The following is an 18,113-nucleotide window of genomic DNA, read 5'->3' on the forward strand; positions in this document are numbered from 1 at the left end:
GCAAATACATACACCAGCATGCTTATGACCTCATAGGGCTGACAGGGAATGGGTAGGCCTGGCAAGTTTTGATGACAGAGTTGAGGGAGAGGGAGGGAAAATAACATGAAAGATAATAGTGATTATTATTGTTGTTGTTAACATAGAGTACGTACTACATACCAGGCACTGTTCTAAACTATATACATATAGGGGCACCTGGGTGGCTCAGTCGGTTAAGCGTCCGACTTCAGCTCGGGTCACGATCTCGCGGTCCGTGAGTTCGAGCCCCGCATGGGGCTCTGGGCTGATGGCTCAGAGCCTGGAGCCTGCTTCCGATTCTGTGTCTCCCTCTCTCTCTGCCCCTCCCCCGTTCATGCTCTGTCTCTCTGTGTCTCAAAAATAAATAAATGTTAAAAAAAATTTTTAATAAAAAAAATAAACTATATACATATATTTACTCATTCTTCTATTAAATAAATGCTAGTATTATCCCTGTTTAACAGTTAAGGAAACTGAGGCACAGAGGGGCTAAATAATTTGCCTAAGGTCACACAGCTGTAATTTGAATCCAGATTGTGTCCCCATATTCACCCTCCCCAGTGGGAGGGCAGAGCTGCTGTTCTCTGTGAGGAGGAATCAGGTGGGTGGGCAGTGTGCCCTGTAGGAGTCCTTGAAAGAAGACTCTGGACATGTGTGTGGGGTCAGGGCGGCAGCAGAAACATGGGCAGCCAGAGGGTAATCGGCCTTCTTCACAATTATGCTCATATTATTTTGTCTTCTTTACTTAAAGACTGACCTTTTTACAGAGAAAAGTACAAGAACTCTTGCTGAAACCTAACAGCAGAGCTTCTGAAACATTTCACAAGATTCTAGGTAATCAAAAGGGACAAATACACAGTCTAAACATAAATATATAAATGTGTATTATGGGGATGGTTTTTGATCAGTGCTTTTCAACTTCTGAGTGTCAGTACCTAAAAGAAAAATTTATGATCAGAAATATTACTGTTCTTGGGGATGCCTGGGTGTCTCAGTTGGTTAAGCATCTGACTTCAGCTCAGGTCATGATTTCATGGTCCATGAGTTCAAGCCCCACGTAGGGCTCTGTGCTGACAGCTCAGAGCCTGGAGCCTGCTTCTGATTCTCTGTCTCCCTCTCTCTCTGACCCCTCCCCTGACTCATTCTCTCTCTCTCTCTCTCTCTCTCTCTCTCTCTCTCAAAAATAACCATTAAAAATTTTTTAAAAAGAAATATTACTGTTCTTTCAGAACATATCGTATTTTACAAATCAGAAACATTTCAGGCCACAGATGATGCTCCTTCCTTTGTCCTTATCATCCTTCCAGCAAAAGAGCATCCAAATGTGTGTCGCTAAGGAAGGTGACACCTGCATTTGGCCCTGATGTACACCCAGGCTGGGTTTATTTGGAATTAATTTAAGTGGAAATATGAGGACAAGAAACAACGTCAAAGGACTAAGGGAGGCACCATTATACCTACTTTTTGCCAATGGAATTTAATGGATCTGCATATTTATCAAGTTTCAAACCTGACCTATGAAGCTTATTTTATTGTAAGAGCTTGTGAACTCTGTCCCTGCTCTGTCTTACTAGGTGCATGTTTCTTTTGCAGAACTTCCCACTGGGCTGAAGGACACAATGGCTGAGCTACAGGCTCACAGACTCCTTGCCATCATTTCATGTTCCTCTTCATCCTTCAAACATCATCATAGCATATTGCAAACCACATGGATAGTCACGTAGTGTTATAAAATATCTCTCCCATAGAAATAACTTTATCAGATGCCAAGGTTCGTTAATGCCTAAGTGCTGAATATCTATGGAAGCATCCTGCTGTTATGATTATGGTCAATATGTACTAAGAGCCATTGAGAAACTCATAAGAATAATTTCCTACATATGATAATAGCAATCAAAAATATCAAAAAGTGATAGGAAGAAATAATAGATTTAACTCTAAATAGTCCAGTGACCCAGACTGAGGAAAGTAGGATGTTCCTGAAGGGCTTAAAGAAATTAGACTAGGGGCACCTGGGTGGCTCAGTCGGTTAAGCGTCTGACTTCAGCTCAGGTCATGATCTCGTGGTTCGTGGGTTCAAGCCCCATGTCGGGCTCTGTGCTGACAGCTCAGAGCCTGGAGCCTGCTTCAGATTTTGTGTCTCCCTCTCTCTCTGCTCCTCCCCTGCTGGTACTCTGTCTCTCTTTCTCTCCCAAAAATAAGTAAACAAAAAAAATAAAATAAAAAATAAATTAAGCTAAAGGAAAGTTTAGAAAATTTCAAAACTAAAACTACAATATAGGTCTAACTGCTCATGTTATCAGACGCTTCATTTTCTTAAGTTTAATTCATTAAATAGCATACTGGGAAACTTTCTACCGATACATGATTTAAATTTTTTTTGCCTCTTGTTATTTCAAAAACAATTTTTATACAAGGCAAATAAACTCTTCTTACAAATTCTGGCACCATGTGTCAAAGAAAAATCATTAGCTAACTACTCCACTGGTTTATAGTACTTAGAGCAATATTTAGTAACTTGACCCTGGCAAGCTTTCAGCAATTAGTACATCTTATTGCATAAAGAACTTATGAAAGATGGTGGGGAGGAGGGTGTTTTGTTTGTTTATTTTTGTTGAAAACGAAATAGAAAGCCCGCAGTTCAGACCTTAAAGCAGAGATCCTGAACAAAGATAGCATGTGCTCAGCAAGTCTTTCTTTAAGAGGGAAATATTAAAATAAAGACTTCCAAGCAAGACAGGGTATTTACAGACGAGACATATGCCGGCTGACTGGCTATGTTTAGAACAGCAGAGGAGCATTTAGATTTGTTTCCTGTAGAACTCTCTGGGACTGATGAGGTGATGTTTACAAAAATGTTTGGATGAAGTCACTGGGATATTTTTACTAGATGCCCAGATACGTTACTAATCTTCTTTCCCTATCCCCTCTCTACCCCATTAGGTCAGTAGGACCATAGGATAGGCATGGTATTATTGCTCCTTGTAAGCCTACCCCCCCTTTTTTTTCCAAAAAAGTCTTTCCAATGACTTTCTTATCTTCTTATGTATCTCCAGTAATAACAGTCAAGACAGACGACATCTTCCTGCTTTGCTAAATATGCCCAGCAGTCTGCAGGGCAGTAAACTATTATTAAACACATTCTCTCTTATTAAAAAGGTAATTAAGTTTAGGCTTCCCTTGAAGGCACTGTTTTGTGATTTCTATCCTTTGCAAATATCCAAACTCTGCCTGGCAGTCTATTTCTTCTCTCTGCCCCTTTTGCTCAGTCGTATCTCCACAACCAAAAACTTTAGTGATTCCCATATCCCTTTCCATTCCTTATCTTCTGGATTTACATTCATTGTAAATAACGGAACAAGAATTTCTCTTCTACTAAAATTGAATTTCTGTCCTGGCACAGAATTGCTTGTTTCTGGCTAAATTATCAAAGTTTGGTTATATTCCCTGTTAAGCTCTTCCTGCTTCGTTATTGTGCATGTTTGTCTGCTTCTGTTTTTTGAACATTATTTAAAATTTTAATTCACTCTGCCAACCATGTGGCATCTAAATAACCAGGATAAACTGGTGTATCTTTTCTAGCAAGCCACAAGTCATAAGTTCTTTCACTACACCTAGCTGCCCAGCACACTATTAATAACAAATTGGGGAAAGTGTGTGGGTATGTTCCTCACCATAGCCATGTCTCTGTGAAGGCTGAGAGCAAAGGTTCTGGAACAGAAGCCATACACCAGCCCCACCTCAGCAGTATGACCGTTGGCAGGTTGCTAAACCTCAGTCTTCTCATCTATAAAATGGTGATATAATAATATCCATGTCATAGGGCTATTGTGAGGATTTAACGAGTTAACCCACATAGCACAGTGAATGACACATAAAAAGTACTAAAATGAGATTAGCTAATATGACAATTAAAAGCCATTCCCCCAAAAAGTTTTGTTCTACGTATTTAATGTGAGCATTGTTACTTATCTCGGCCTCACGGATGAGCTAAGTAATGCAACATAGTAAAAAGGTCTTAAGTGTTCATAGAGACTTCTGGTAGAGGCTAAGGTAAAGCTCAGATCTCAGGCCCTCCTAAACCCATCATGGCAGCCTCTATGATTTTTATAGACTGTCTGCACACGTTAGAAGGAAAGGATTCCGTAAGTATAGAGTGAGATTTAAAATACAAGTCAATGTAAAATCCTTACAGCCCTCTGGAACTCTTTACTTCTGCAGCATTTGACCACTCCCTCCTTCATGAGCCTCTCTCTTTTGGATTTGACAATACTCTCTTATGACCTTCCTGTCCCCTTCTGGCTTCTCTCAGTCCACCATCTTTCTTTGTCCATCGCTAATATATTTATTGGCTGTTCCTAGGTCCCATCCACCGTTCACCTCTCTTCTTATTTTATACACCCTCGTTGAATGACCTCATCTATACCCTTGACTTCAACTACCTGTATTTACAGGACAGACCTTTCAGCTGAATACTAGGCTTCTTCACTTATCCCATAACCAACTCCAACCAAACACGTGCAAAGCTATTCTTCCTGCTATGCCGCCCATCTTTGGAAACAGCACTACTCTTTACGTACTTTCACAAATCACTGGGACTCACCATTGTCTCCTCTCTCTGTCACTCAATTAGATGCCAAGTATTACAACATCTACCTCTGGCCTTCATTTCCTCCTCTCTACACCTATTATCATTCATTAATTCAGCTTCCATTAATTTCCAATTTTTTACCTGGTTATTTATGTACAACCACTATCCCTCCAATTTCATCACTTGCCATTCCCCCCCCACTCCTGTGTGATAAACTACATGCAGTTTTGTGAACACCCCCATTCACTGTTATCCCATGCCTTTCTACATATTGTTCCTTCCACCCTGAAATACTATTTTTCTGACCTCCCTGCAAAACTCAGCTTGGAAATAACCTCTTCCCAGTGGCTTTTATTGACTCTCTGACACACAGTATGGATTTGGCATCCCTCCTCTGGAGGCCCACAGAATATGGATTCCCTCTCAATGGCAATAGAGAATGCCTCTTGGATTTCTGAAAAAGATATAGCATAAAGTCATCCGCTCCCTGAATCCTTACACATCATCTCACTTATAAGAAAAAAAAAGTATAAAAACTGACCAAAGAATCTATATCCCACTCATTTCTCTAGATTACATAAATTTTATCTCTAAATCCAGCCAATACATATATAAATATATATAAATGAACATTTCTGTCAATGGTTGTATATGCCTATAAAATATCTAAAAGCATATAACCAAATTGCTAACTATGGCTAGCATCAGAGAGTAAGAATAGGGAAGAAGTAGGAGACTTTGCTTTTTAGTCTGTTTAGATCATGTTATATGCTTTTCAACAATAAACAAAAATCACTTTCATAACAAAGATCTTTAAAATGTAGACACAGTTATAAAATAATATAGCAAGAGGAGTTACTATGAGCAATTGCTGGAGAAGTTCAAAGGAAAACTGGAAAGGACTCAGGAGTCATTTTGACGATTGACGTAAAATAACATAGAAACTATTTTTTAAACCCTTAAAAAGATAATAGTTGTGCTTAATTTTGGAAAGTCTACTAAAAGGATATTCACAAACAAATTCAAATCTGAGTCTTATCAGTTAAGTGCTGCTTGCAGAAGTAAGAGCAGTCATCTAGTTGTGAGGGTACCAAAAGTAAGAACGAGGCCAGGCAAGAGCAGGTTCAAATGGCGTCAGCAAAACACTAGGGATAGAGACATCATCCTATGATAAGGAGAGCCAATGAAAGCAGCACTCCTATTAAACTTTATATACAAAGTTAAAGAAACTGACTCTAAAGTTTCTCAAGGGAAAGAAATATTCTTGCCTCCTTTTTTTTTCCTTAAAGCAAACCCACTGGAATACATTAAATGTAGGTGCTTAACACTATGCCTTGCAACAAGTCAATAAGTATCTGTTGAAATAATTTTTCAAAATTCTTACCGAATTGCATTTAGAAAAATACGTTAAGTAAACACTTAGAAAACGAGAAGGACTTGATAGTGTCTAGAATGGGTTACAATCTGTTTTTCCTTATCCTGTGGAATCATCACCCAGGCACGTGTCTGTACAGAAACCCCCAGAAGGCTGGGGCTGCTGCAGCAGTTGTAACCCCTCAGGGCTCGGTCACTGGAGGTGAGAAGACAGGTGCAGCCCGTGTGAGACCATGAAGAAGGCTCAGCTGACGAGGGTTACGACGCCCGCTCAAGACAAGCACAGCCCTTTCCAGTCTGTCGCTTGGCTCTTCACGTTAAAGAAGCCAAACCACCAGTTTTATTTCCATGCATGTCATGGATCCTAATTTACCCCAAATATGTATTCAGAAATACAGCATGCAAGACAAGTAGATGTTCACCCTGTGCTGCTTACTCTTCCCTGCTATTTATTAGTCAAGTGCATCACTCCACAGAGGTCTCACGCCCGACTCCACGTCGGTCTTCAGCCTCTTGTAATCAGTTACCACAAACACTAAGAGGCCTGATTGCTGAGAGATTTCTGACTCATGGTCCATCTTGCCAGCTTTATTTTTAAGCAAAAATGTCTGCATTCACAAAGGGCCCTGTGAACATTTAATGGCTGGAAGGAGTTCTAGAGCAGCTGGAGAGGATCATTTGACAATTCAGTTTTCTGCAGCCACGTACGCAGAGGTATAATAAATCTGATTTTGAAAATGAATTAAGTGACTGCTGTATTTTAATTCCATTTTGTGCCTTTCACTGAACTAAAAAAGGTTAGTCTGTCTATCCCAGTTGAATGGTTCCAAAGGATCATTGCCTTATTTACAAAGTTCCTAAAGTTGTGGTATCAGACTAGACCTTCACAAGGCGTGGGCCACTACAATAATCCTAGCAAAATTCCTAAGCCAACGATTAGACATACGCACAGCAACACGGATGGCTCTTAAAAACATAGTGTTCAACGAAAAAGAAGAGAAGCTTTACAAACACAATAGTATCTGTGTGTACAAAACGGTACGCGTTTTGTAGCAAAACATACAAATGAAAAGATGCACATTAAAGACACTAGAATGGTTGCCTGGCAAGAGGAGGGAGAAACTAGAACAGGAGAAGAGGGAGATAAAAGGACTAAACAAACAAACAGGAGTGAAGCCCTGCATACACCAATGATCATGATGTACCATCAACTAACAGTCTATAATTAACTCAGCTCTGTACTTGAGGGTGAAACGGGTATGAGGGGTGGAGGGGAAGGAAAATAGATCTCATGAGAATATAGTCTAACATGTTCATTCTCCTCCTTACTATCTGAGATTGTAAAGTCCAGGGGCCATGTCACTATTCTTTATTATTTTTTTTAATTTAGTGCCCAATTCAAAATAATTTCCAGGGCCATGCAGGTGTCTCAGCCAGTTGAGTATCTGATTCTTTATTTTGGCTCAGGTCTTGGTTGCAGGGTCATGGGATTGAGCCCTGACTCTGGCTCTGTGCTGACCATGGAGCCTACTTAAGGTTCTCTCTCTCTCTCTTTTTCTCTCTCTCTCCCTCTGCCCTTCCCCCGCACATGCATGCATGTGTGTGCATTGCCACGCTCTAAAAAATTTTTTTAAATAAAGAAATCATAATAATTTCCAAAGAGGAGTACAATGAATACATAGTACCAGTATATTCTTCTTCTTCCTCACCATAAAATGTCTTCTATGTATATATATACCCCCATTTTAACCTGTTCAGTTCAGACTAGAGAGAAAACCAGAAAATTCTGAAAAAGAATCAAACTTACATTCAAAGCCCTCATTTATGACTCCACTGGGGTCTGTTTCTTCTCTGCGTTGAGAAATACTATTTAAGGAAACATTTTTGAATAACTGAAGCTGATCTTGTATTTTGTGGAAAGTAGGTCTTTGGTCAGGTTCTTGAGCCCAGCATTGGGTCAACAGATTCCACCTGGATACACAGGTAAAGGCACAAAAATAAGTGGTGATTGGAGATCATTAGGCAACCAGTACTGATACCCCAGGTAAGGTCATTTCAGAAGGCAACAAATTTCAGTTATTGCCAGTTTTCCATAATTAGTATAAATAAGCCAGAACAAAATCTTTGGTTTCCACTTAATAGTGTCTTCCAATATTACTACCTTTGTTAGATAACACTTTTCTTTCAAAAAGCCATTACTTTGAACAGTCATTAACCCAAATAAGTAAATAAAATAGACTGTTGGAAAATGATTGCTTAACACGTAAGGGCACTAACAGCTATAGAAATTACCGAAGAATATGAAGACTTTACATTCATACATTGATATCTAGAACAAAATCTAAGATTACTCTAAACCACATAGATCTTTAGCGGCAGAACCCGAGGTAGAAACCACATTCAGTTCTAATGCTTTTAACTCCTCATTATACTGTCAAGTTAAGTAAGAGACTCAGTTTCCTCAGACATTAGTAGCTGGTTTATTAAACATTATTTTTTCCTTAACAGTTGTATAAGAAATATCTGTGTAACACTCTTAACTGTGTTCATTCATTCAGCAAAGACTTGGAAACTTATTATATACTGGGAGTATATAAAGAGCTAGGGATGTGGTTGTCCTCATAGAAATACATATAGTAAATGTAAGAAGGTGACAAAAATTTATCTCACTACAACTCATATGAGCTGGAAAAAAAATGTAGCTCTTTTATATTGTCTGCTACTAATTAGGTCTTTCTTAGAGCCCTCACCTAGAAGGAAAAAAGTTAACCTCGTTAAATACAATGGTATTTAAAACCTGGTGCAATTCAATATTTTAAACAATCTTTTTAGGTAATGCTCAGTCTTTTCTGGATAATAACTCAACCTCTAATTTTAGTCTATTCCTACTCCCTCTGTCCTCTTCTAAAAGATGGTGGCAGGATATATGTTGGGTGAAAGTCTTACGTGACTTATGATGGCACAGTGAAAAATTCTTTGGACTGCACTGTGCCCTCCAGATCGTTGCTGGTCTCAGAATAGAATGATCAGGAATTCAGTAAGGAGTGACTGGTCTGGTCCATTCTGCAGGCATCAGCTGCTATCTGCAGTCTCCGATTTCTTTACCTTTGTATCCTTCAGCTCTCCCCTCCCCCCACCCCACCCTCCCACTCCCCCACCCCTCCACCCCCGCCCCGTGAACTGGTCTTCCCTTTCCTCTCTCTAACCATAACCATCTCTGAGACTGCCTCATGCCCTGTATATGCTGACAAGGCCCAGGGAATCCCTACCTGTTTCTGTTGTGTGACTAAAGGATGCTCCTTGCCCTAATGTCTAGCTTTCAACAAAATGTCCACGCTGAATGGGAAACAAAGGAAGATGGGAAGTGCAACTTGACCTTCTCTGTCTGGACATGCCCTTCTACCTTACTCCTGGGTCTCCATGTCAATGGGATGAGGCTGGCTGGGGAGTCCCCAGCTCAATGATCAGCTTGCCATCCTCCCAAATTGGGAGAGGTGGGCAGTTTTCCACCTTTAGTCTAACTGAAGCTTACATAGAAGGTTTGTCAGGACCTAGATATCCAACATCTTCACCCTCCAACCTCTATCTATCAAGGTCTCTTCTTCCTACACTTCCTTAGGGCTTCGAAGAAATGGGCTTCTACTACTCCCTCTTTTTAATTAGATTATCCTTATATAGAATTATAGGTTCTAGTCATTCAAACCTAGCATTTAGCATACTAACAAGAAGCTAAAGGATTCTAGATAACCACTCCTTCCTCCAAACCTGGCTTTCAAGTCTACTGATTTACTAAAAAGGTCAAGTACCTGCTTTTTTTTTTTTTTTCTTACTCTCTAGAGCTAGAAGGCATATTGGGGACAGGGAGAGAAAAACTGGTAAAGAAATGTAAGATGGAAAGTATTTAAAAATATTAGTACTACTATATCAACAGATTAATATACAATTACAAATTACAAGTTCTAAAAAAAGTACTAAAGAAAACAAATGTGAGATCTAATAGAGATGGAACATTTTTAGTAAGTTGCTGTCAGAAGGACACTCTGAAAAGGTGACATTTAAGCCAAAGAACTTCGTAGGAAAATAAGATGCTAGTCACGGGAATAGGGTGGGGATGGGAGTCAGGGAACACATTAGAAGAGGGAAAAACATGTGTAAATTCCTAAATTAGGAAAGAACGTGGCTCATTTTAGAATCTGAAAGAAAGCCAGCTTGGCCGAAGAGCAGTCATTGGAGGGGGAGAGTGTTAAGAGAGGAGATCGGAAGAGGAAGGAGAAATCATGCAGGTCTCACAGGCCAGACTAGGAGTCGGATTTTATGGCACTACAATGGGAAGCTGTTGAAGGTTTTTAAGAAGGCATGATCTTACATTCTTAAAGAAGTTACTCCAGCTAATATATGTGGAGAGTGAGTTGTAGAGGGGAAAGTTAGAAGCAAAGAAGTTATTAAAGAAGACAAAGTGAGAGATCATGAAGGTATGGACTAAGGTAATGGCAATGGTAGTAGAGTAAGGATGTATCCAATCACTAGACGACAATGACCAAGAAATCATTACAGGTACTGTACTCAAAGTAGCTAGTGTCTATGTTAGAAATTATAATGGAATCTCCATTCCCTTATAGTATGGTGCAAAGTCCACTTCTGTCTCATTTCTTGACAAGCACTTCAGGTCAGAGTTAGTACTCAAAATCAGAGTATTATGGGGAAATCTAATATTGGTCAATTTTCCAGTATTCATCTGACAACTTCACATATATTACAAGGAATTTACATTCTGGATATAGAATGTGAAACTTGACTCTATTTCTTAAAAATGAGAATCACAGCCGAGAACCTACCTTTTACATATTTCTTTATAACCTCTCATTTAAAAATAGGGATGATACAGATTTGAATGAAGGATGATTAGACTCTGAAATAAAATAGTACAACTTATATGGAATCATGAAATTTAAACCAATATTTAAAGTAGAATCTTGAGGAGAAAGTCTAATTCACCACAGGAATCATATCCCTTCTGAAAATAAAGTTGTGATTCAAAGTTATTGCCAAAATGTAAGTAGAATCTTTCAAGACTTGCCATATTTTAATTATGGAGTTTTTTTACTTATTTATTTATAAGGTGTCTCGTTTCTACAAAGGACTCAAGATACTTAATGAAGATTATTTAGGAGAGAAAAGACAAAGCAAGAAATGGGGCGCCTTGGTTACTTAATTAATTAAGCATCTGACTCTTGGTTTCAGCTCAGATCATGATCTCATGGTTGCTGAGTTCAAGCCCCACACCAGATTCTGCTTGGGATTCTCTCTCCCTCTCTCTCTCTCTGCCCCTTGCCTTCTCTCTCCCTCATTCTCTCTAAAAATAAATAAATAAACTTTTTAAAAAAGTGAGACAGAACAAGGAAAGGGAGAAGGAGGGAGAGTGGAAGGAAGAAAGCCATCCCTTCAGTTGCCACCTAGCTAGTCTGTTTCTCATCCACTCACACTACCCTCCAAAACTTCAGCCTCTTGTTTAATCCATGTAAAGTATTTAAACAGACTTTCCTCTTGTCTTTCTTCTATGGATGCTTTCATTTACATTGAACCCAATCATTATTCTAAACTTTCTGATGGCAAAAATATATGACCTGATAGTATATCAAATCTTCCTCTCCCACCATCCAGGAATGAACATGGAATTGCTCTAGATTAAGAAAAGAGGAGCTTTATAAAGCAACAGTTATTTAAAAGTAAAGCGTACAACCTGTGCTCTGAAACAGCATTAAGCTGGCAATGGAATGAAAAGGCTTTTATGAATTTAACAGCTTCTAAAAAATGGATTACTTAGGGTGCCAGAGTGGCTCAGTTGGTTGAGCATCCCACTCTTGAGTTGAGCTCAGGTCATGATCTTGAGGTTTATGGGTTTGAGCCTCACATCAGGCTCTGCACTGTTAGTGCAGAACCTGCTTGGGATTCTCTCTCTCTCTCCTTCTCTCTCTGCCCCTCCCCTGCTTACACTCACTCACTCTCAAACAAATAAAAACTTTTTTAAAAACTGGATCTCTAATATCTTTCAGATAAATTAATAACAACTATACGTTTGGCATCCGGTCTTCCCTCACAAATATGCACTTGTCACAATTCAATATCATGTATTCGATACCTGCACTAAGTTTTAGTTACAAATCTTCAAGAATGTTACTTTAAATAAATTTACAGGTCATTCACTTTGTAAAAATTTCCCTACCCTGGTTTTTCTAGCTAGGTAAAATACTCACTCATACTTGAAATATCTCACTTGGCTAAATGTTCAAGTTCAAATTCCTCCATTCACTATGCCAACCCTTTACTCTTCTTTGCCTCATGGGTTTTTAAAATAGCATGAGACTCATTAGCCATGTGCATTATTGGTCTCTATGAGTATTAAAGTCCTTGGATTCATAAAGCAATCAAAATTCAACAGATGAAAATTTCATATCATCTTTCAGTATTAAGGGGATGAATTTCCATAGGAATTGAAACAAAGCACATAAAATACAGTTTTGTAAGTATTCTCTTACTCACTATGCCCAATCCCAGAGAGACTCAGCTAGCATCTAAATGTACATATCTTTTAAGAGGTAAAAATAAGATGGTGAACCTTCATGTTCTCCCATTGTTGCCTCCTACGTATGAGAGACCGTCCAGTAATTCCAGTTGCCCCTCTGATACATCCATCACAGAACCCCAAAGAGCTCGCACTTGAAGTAGGTTGCCCTTTGATCCCGTTTCTTCTCAAGAGTGGTGTGGCTGTTGTGCAAACTGAAAGTTGAAGAGAGTACTGAGGACTGGGCTTTCCACCATACATCCCAAGCTACGGAAAGAAGGGCAGGAATGCTCTGAACTCCTGCATTCCATTAATAGCTGAGCACAACGTGGCCCTGTATGGACTCACCTGACCCAGAGTGCATCCAGGTGCTGAGCATTTAGGCAGTGAATGGAAGGTGCAGCATGGCTCAGTGCAGACTTTCAGCCCTCTAAGCTGGGCCTGTGATCTCAGAGAACTGCTTCAAATAAAAATCAGTTCCCTCTGTACTCTAAGGAGAGTAGTTAATCTTTATCATGACAACTTAAGGCCACGGCCAGATTGAATGGCATGGCTGAGAGATCCATTTCCTAGCACAGCTTGTTTTCCTGGTTGGCAACGGATCCTTAACCCTTCCCAGGGCTCTGAGAGCATGTAACACTCGGGGGTGGGGGGGTGGGGGTGGCTGGGAGCATTGTTGACTTTTTAATCACAGATGTTCAAATGAACTTCAAAACCACCAATGGAAAATTTTGGCTTTAAGGAAACTACATTTTTATAAAGTCACAGCAATAATGTGTTCAACTAATGAATTAGTCAAGATAAAGTTATGTAGAATATTAAGTTATATATTTATATAACTTATATAAATATATGCTTTATAAACATATAATATCAATGTTGTGTAGAGTATATGTTTCTGCCTATAAATAGGAATGTTCTTCTAAGCAATTTTCTAGGATCTCTTCCTCCTCCTTCTAGTTGCGTTTTGGGATCCATTTGGGCAAAGTCCAACATACCTACGTTTTTCTGCTCCACAACCGCCATGTAATCATCCACCTCCATCCTCCCCATAATAAAGGTAGGTATGATTTGCGTCAATCAAAATGTAGAATTCTGTGATTGCATCCTAAACTGTCTACCCAATAAAACTGAATCATTGTGATGAGGTACCCTCTAGGGGGGAAAGAGGCCAGATAAAATTCTAATGGGATAATGCAAATTTTGTGCAATAGAAATTCTAGGGAAAATTTCTGAGCATTTGACAGATATGTAAGAGCTGCACAGCAGTGGTTAGTTTGCTACCTAATAAAAATGTATTTCATGCTTAGGTATGCTGGGGATTTCCTCAAGCCCTAGGTCAAAGGCTTTCCATTTTTGTATAATTTCTTACTTCTAATTTTGAGAATTGTTTCTGTCTCCCCCAAAAGGATCACAAATCATTTTTGAGCACTGTCGCCAAACTTGGTCAGGTATGTGTACATCTGATCTCCCTGTAAATGTCCCAGTAAAAGCTAAATCAGAAAGAAGCAGTGACTCAAATCTTCTTATTCCGACTGGAAGATTTAAATAATACAAAACCATTCACCAGTAGAACATCCAACCAAGGTGCCCGGTTCTTAATCGTCTTTTGGCTCCAGTCTGAATAATCCTCTAAAATAACACAGCATAGTCAAGGCAATACAACCACGGTGTGTATCCGCATACTGCTAATTCCTTTTGCACTTCTCTGTACCACACAGTTTAGCACTTTATTACGTGTTGGCTTGTTATCCAACTGTTCCATGTGTGTTTCTTCTCCTTCAAAATACATTCTGAGACGCTGAAGCGCTGGGGCCATTAGTTAGACACCCATGTATTCCAGACAATGCATGGCATGGTACTGTGCACATAACAGAGGAGTTTATACTTGTTCAGCACTTGTTCCTTTCCAAACATGTCGGAAAAAGTTTCAAAATTTGTTTATTTCTGCTGACGTTCTTCACAAGAAGGTAGATTACTTTACTACTCAGCAAAATAACTGAGCTTATTTTTCTTTTGTAATTAGATCAAAATCACCTACTCTCCTGAGAATCATGAATTATTAGACTTCAAGAGCAGCCAGGATCAGTTTGATAGAGTCACTAATACTTAGTCACTTTGAGCTCAGTTCATAAATAGATCGCAACCTGTATAACTTTTAGTAGTACTATATCCCAATATCAGCTGCACCAACAAAGGCAATCCAACTTTTAAACAATATATTCCTCTTTGATGGAATCTCTTAATATGCAAATAAAGATGTTAGCCAAATTAGATCTTCCAAACTCAAATGAGTATGTGTGTGTATGTACATACACACAAGCCTTTTATTTATTTATTAGGATTCATCTCTCAAAAGTATAAATATATTCTATGCTTCTAAATTTTGTTTCTGAAATGAAATATCATGGATATATATAAAAGAGACCATCATGTATTTAGTAAATTAAATGTTACAATCAACTTACATTTGATGTAGACAACACAAATATCCAAATTCCAGTTTTTATTTTAAAATACCATGCCAATGAGGCATAAGATTGCATAGGCACATGTGGTTTTGTTGTTGTTTTTAGGTGTTTATATTAGCATAATTAACTTACAAATCATCAGGACAATTTCTCGGTGGCTGCAGTCTTCCTCCTGTTTGCACATAGTTTAAAACATCAAGGTTGGAATGAGCTGGATAAGGCTGATGACCAAGAGTTAAAACCTCCCAAATCAGAATTCCAAAAGACCTAAGGATGTTAAAGAGTTTACTTTAATTGTACTTACTACAAGCATCATGTTTACAGTAGTTTCTCCAATGTAACTATTCCTGGGACTATCCGGGTCTACTTTGTGATTGGCATTATTGGCCCCATAAAAGGCAAATGGGAGACTTAAAAGCAAGTTGACCTCAAGAAAAAGTAGAAAAAGCAACTGCCTACTAGCAATACTTCAAAGGTGATAGGTGATAGGAAGGCTTAGTGGGGACACACACACGCGCGCACACACACACACACACACACACACACATTTTTTCCTTCTCCCCAGCTGAAACTGCACCACAGATCTCCACTAAAGGTTTGCATAGCATCAATATGCAGACTTACATGGGGATAAGCAAGAAAGCAGTTCACCCTTTTCTCCCTGACTTTGAATGCTGGTAAACGTGGAGGGGAAAGGCATGAATGTGAACTGGCAACACTGGGGGCCAATTTTATCTCATCACCAATTTTGCCTATGGCCAGTTCAGCTTGAAAGTTATTAAACAAATCTTTACATTTTGAGTAGCTCTAATCAAGATTTGGGATCAAAAAGCAAAAATGAGGGATCCTATTCTAATACTAAAGAGATGTCCAAACCTCCTCAATGTCATAATGTTTTTGAGATGCATGATTTAAAATCTACCTATAAATTAACGATCATACATGCCAAAAGAGTAGGCATTTGGACATATACTTGGACATCAATTCATATGTACCAATTCCTATTAGTCATAGCCTCTATGCTTTTGGACTGTGATAAAATACTTGAAGCAAATGTATATATTTCACATATACGTGTAAGACAACGGATCAAAACTAATTAGGGTGAGAAGGGAAAATATTGAGATCCAGGAATAGTCTCACCAGGTTAGATGACCTTTTAAGTTCCCTTCTGGCCCTGACATTGGGTGGTTCTGCCCAAATTTCTCCATGTCCTGTTAAACTCACCATACGTCAGACTGAGTAGTGAAGATTCCATCCATCAAACTTTCTGGAGCCATCCACCGAACGGGGAGTAGGCCTTCCCCTCTCTTTCTATAATAATCATTTTTATAGATGTCCCTTGCGAGTCCAAAGTCCCCAATCTTCACTACCCGTGATGGACTGGTATAGTCTTTCACAGAAACAAGGCAATTCCGAGCTGCCAGATCCCTATGGCAGAAGCTGTATTTAATAATGCTAAGAATAAAGTTCCAGAGATCAGACAAGTAACCCAAGTCGGTCTTTAGAGAAGGGAGACTTTTTACGGAAACGTTTGCTATTTTGAAGTAATGAAAATGTTGAATTACCCTATATGTTTTACCCAAACTGCAGGTAATTGTTGTGCCGATGTCCGTAGGAACCTTGTATCTAGAATTATCACTGTACCTGTGAATGAAGTGCATTTGTTCCAAGTAGACACAACCTTTTGAAATATCCACACACAGATCTACAAGGTCAACCAAGGTGAGTAAAGGACCATGAAACTGTAAGAAATGAAAGAAAAGTTACAGGTACTTTTACAGTTTGTACAAAACATATACATATACATATGTACACACACATATGTGATGTCTCGAAGGTATTTTTAGTTATGGTTACAAGAATTCAAATAAGGAGTAAAAGAACTAGGTTTACATACTTTCTACTGAAATAAACATAAATAAGACTATTTTTACTAAGCAGAGGCAATATCGGATCTTTATTGGAAAGATCTCAGGGTGTCAGGTCATACAGACCAAGATTTGAAACCTAGTTCTGGTACTTACTAGTTGCGTGAACTTGTTTACATTGTTAAATTCATTAAGTAACTTTCTCATTTGTAAAATGGGAGTAACACTGACCATATAGGATTTGAGATAAGATATGTAATCTGGCTGGTATATAACAACTTAATAAATAGTAGCTGCTGTCCTAAGTAGTAATAATGCTAATTTAATCAGTACTAGCTAGTTTAGTCATTGGCCCAATGTCACACTGTAATGTCAGTCATGACAATGGGCTTGTTTCTCAGGTGAACCCCCATCTGTTAGCAATTGTTAACAATACTCTAGTTCAAGGTCACAGATCACTCCTCTCCTCCATGAGAGCCAGCATGAATATATAGTTGAGCCTATACTGCTTGCAATGATTTCAACATGAAAAAAAGCCAGTTGAAGTTTTTATTGGCACCACATGGAAAAAATGCAATATTCCTTCCTCAAGGCTACATTCATATATTGTCTTTCCCTTGCTATTTCCCTAAAATAACCCTAGTTCAGGCCTTTATCGTTTCTATCTGACACATCCCAAACTTGTGTCCAGCCTCTTGTGCTTTAATCAACGCTCTTCGTTGTGACCTACTGCCTGTGGAGTCAATTACAGGTTCCAAAGCACAGCCTCCATGGCAGCCCTGGGCTGCACCAGTCTCTTTTTGCCTCCACTTATGACCCTAGTGTCTCTTCTCACAATCTGTGCTTCAGTCATGCTGGGACACTGGCAGCCCTTTATCCCTGCTCTGCATTTCTCAACCTCTCTTTTTTTTTTTTTTTCAATATATGAAATTTATTGTCAAATTGGTTTCCATACAACACCCAGTGCTCATCCCAACAGGTGCCCTCCTCAATACCCATCACCCACCCTCCCCTCCCTCCCACCCCCCATCAACCCTCAGTTTGTTCTCAGTTTTTAAGAGTCTCTTATGCTTTGGCTCTCTCCCACTCTAACCTCCTTTTTTTTTCCTACCCCTCCCCCATGGTCAACCTCTCTTCTTTAATTCTGCTATCATTCTAGAATGCCCTTATTCTTGATTTCCATCCACATCCTTCATTGAGCACCTCAAATGATTCCCACCTTC

General features: G+C 39.1%; 1 protein-coding gene and 1 long non-coding RNA gene across 5 annotated transcripts in view; one reads left to right on the plus strand and one right to left on the minus strand.

The window, feature by feature from the left end:
- The window catches only part of LOC144616414 (uncharacterized), a 33,539-nt gene extending 16,843 nt beyond the window's left edge, over window positions 1-16,696 (plus strand). The window contains exons 2-3 of the long non-coding RNA XR_013555740.2: window positions 13,509-13,608; window positions 16,613-16,696. This is a non-coding gene — a long non-coding RNA (uncharacterized LOC144616414). The remainder of the gene's footprint in view (window positions 1-13,508; window positions 13,609-16,612) is intronic.
- ROS1 (ROS proto-oncogene 1, receptor tyrosine kinase) overlaps window positions 1-18,113 on the minus strand; it is a 118,496-nt gene that overhangs the window by 7,392 nt on the left and 92,991 nt on the right. For 2 of the 4 annotated variants that reach the window (XM_060616493.3, XM_060616492.3), the window contains exons 40-43: window positions 16,667-16,764; window positions 16,247-16,462; window positions 15,152-15,286; window positions 7,794-7,957 (exon numbers count right to left, since the gene is read on the minus strand). In XM_060616493.3, the coding sequence (XP_060472476.3) occupies window positions 7,794-7,957; window positions 15,152-15,286; window positions 16,247-16,462; window positions 16,667-16,764 (613 nt within the window). The remainder of the gene's footprint in view (window positions 1-7,793; window positions 7,958-15,151; window positions 15,287-16,246; window positions 16,463-16,666; window positions 16,765-18,113) is intronic. The other 2 variants (XM_060616494.3, XM_060616495.3) reach the window with 1 other exon arrangement.

Source organism: Panthera onca, chromosome B2, assembly GCF_046562875.1.
Source record: "Panthera onca isolate mPanOnc1 chromosome B2, mPanOnc1 haplotype 2, whole genome shotgun sequence".
Taxonomy (NCBI): Eukaryota; Metazoa; Chordata; class Mammalia; order Carnivora; family Felidae; genus Panthera; species Panthera onca.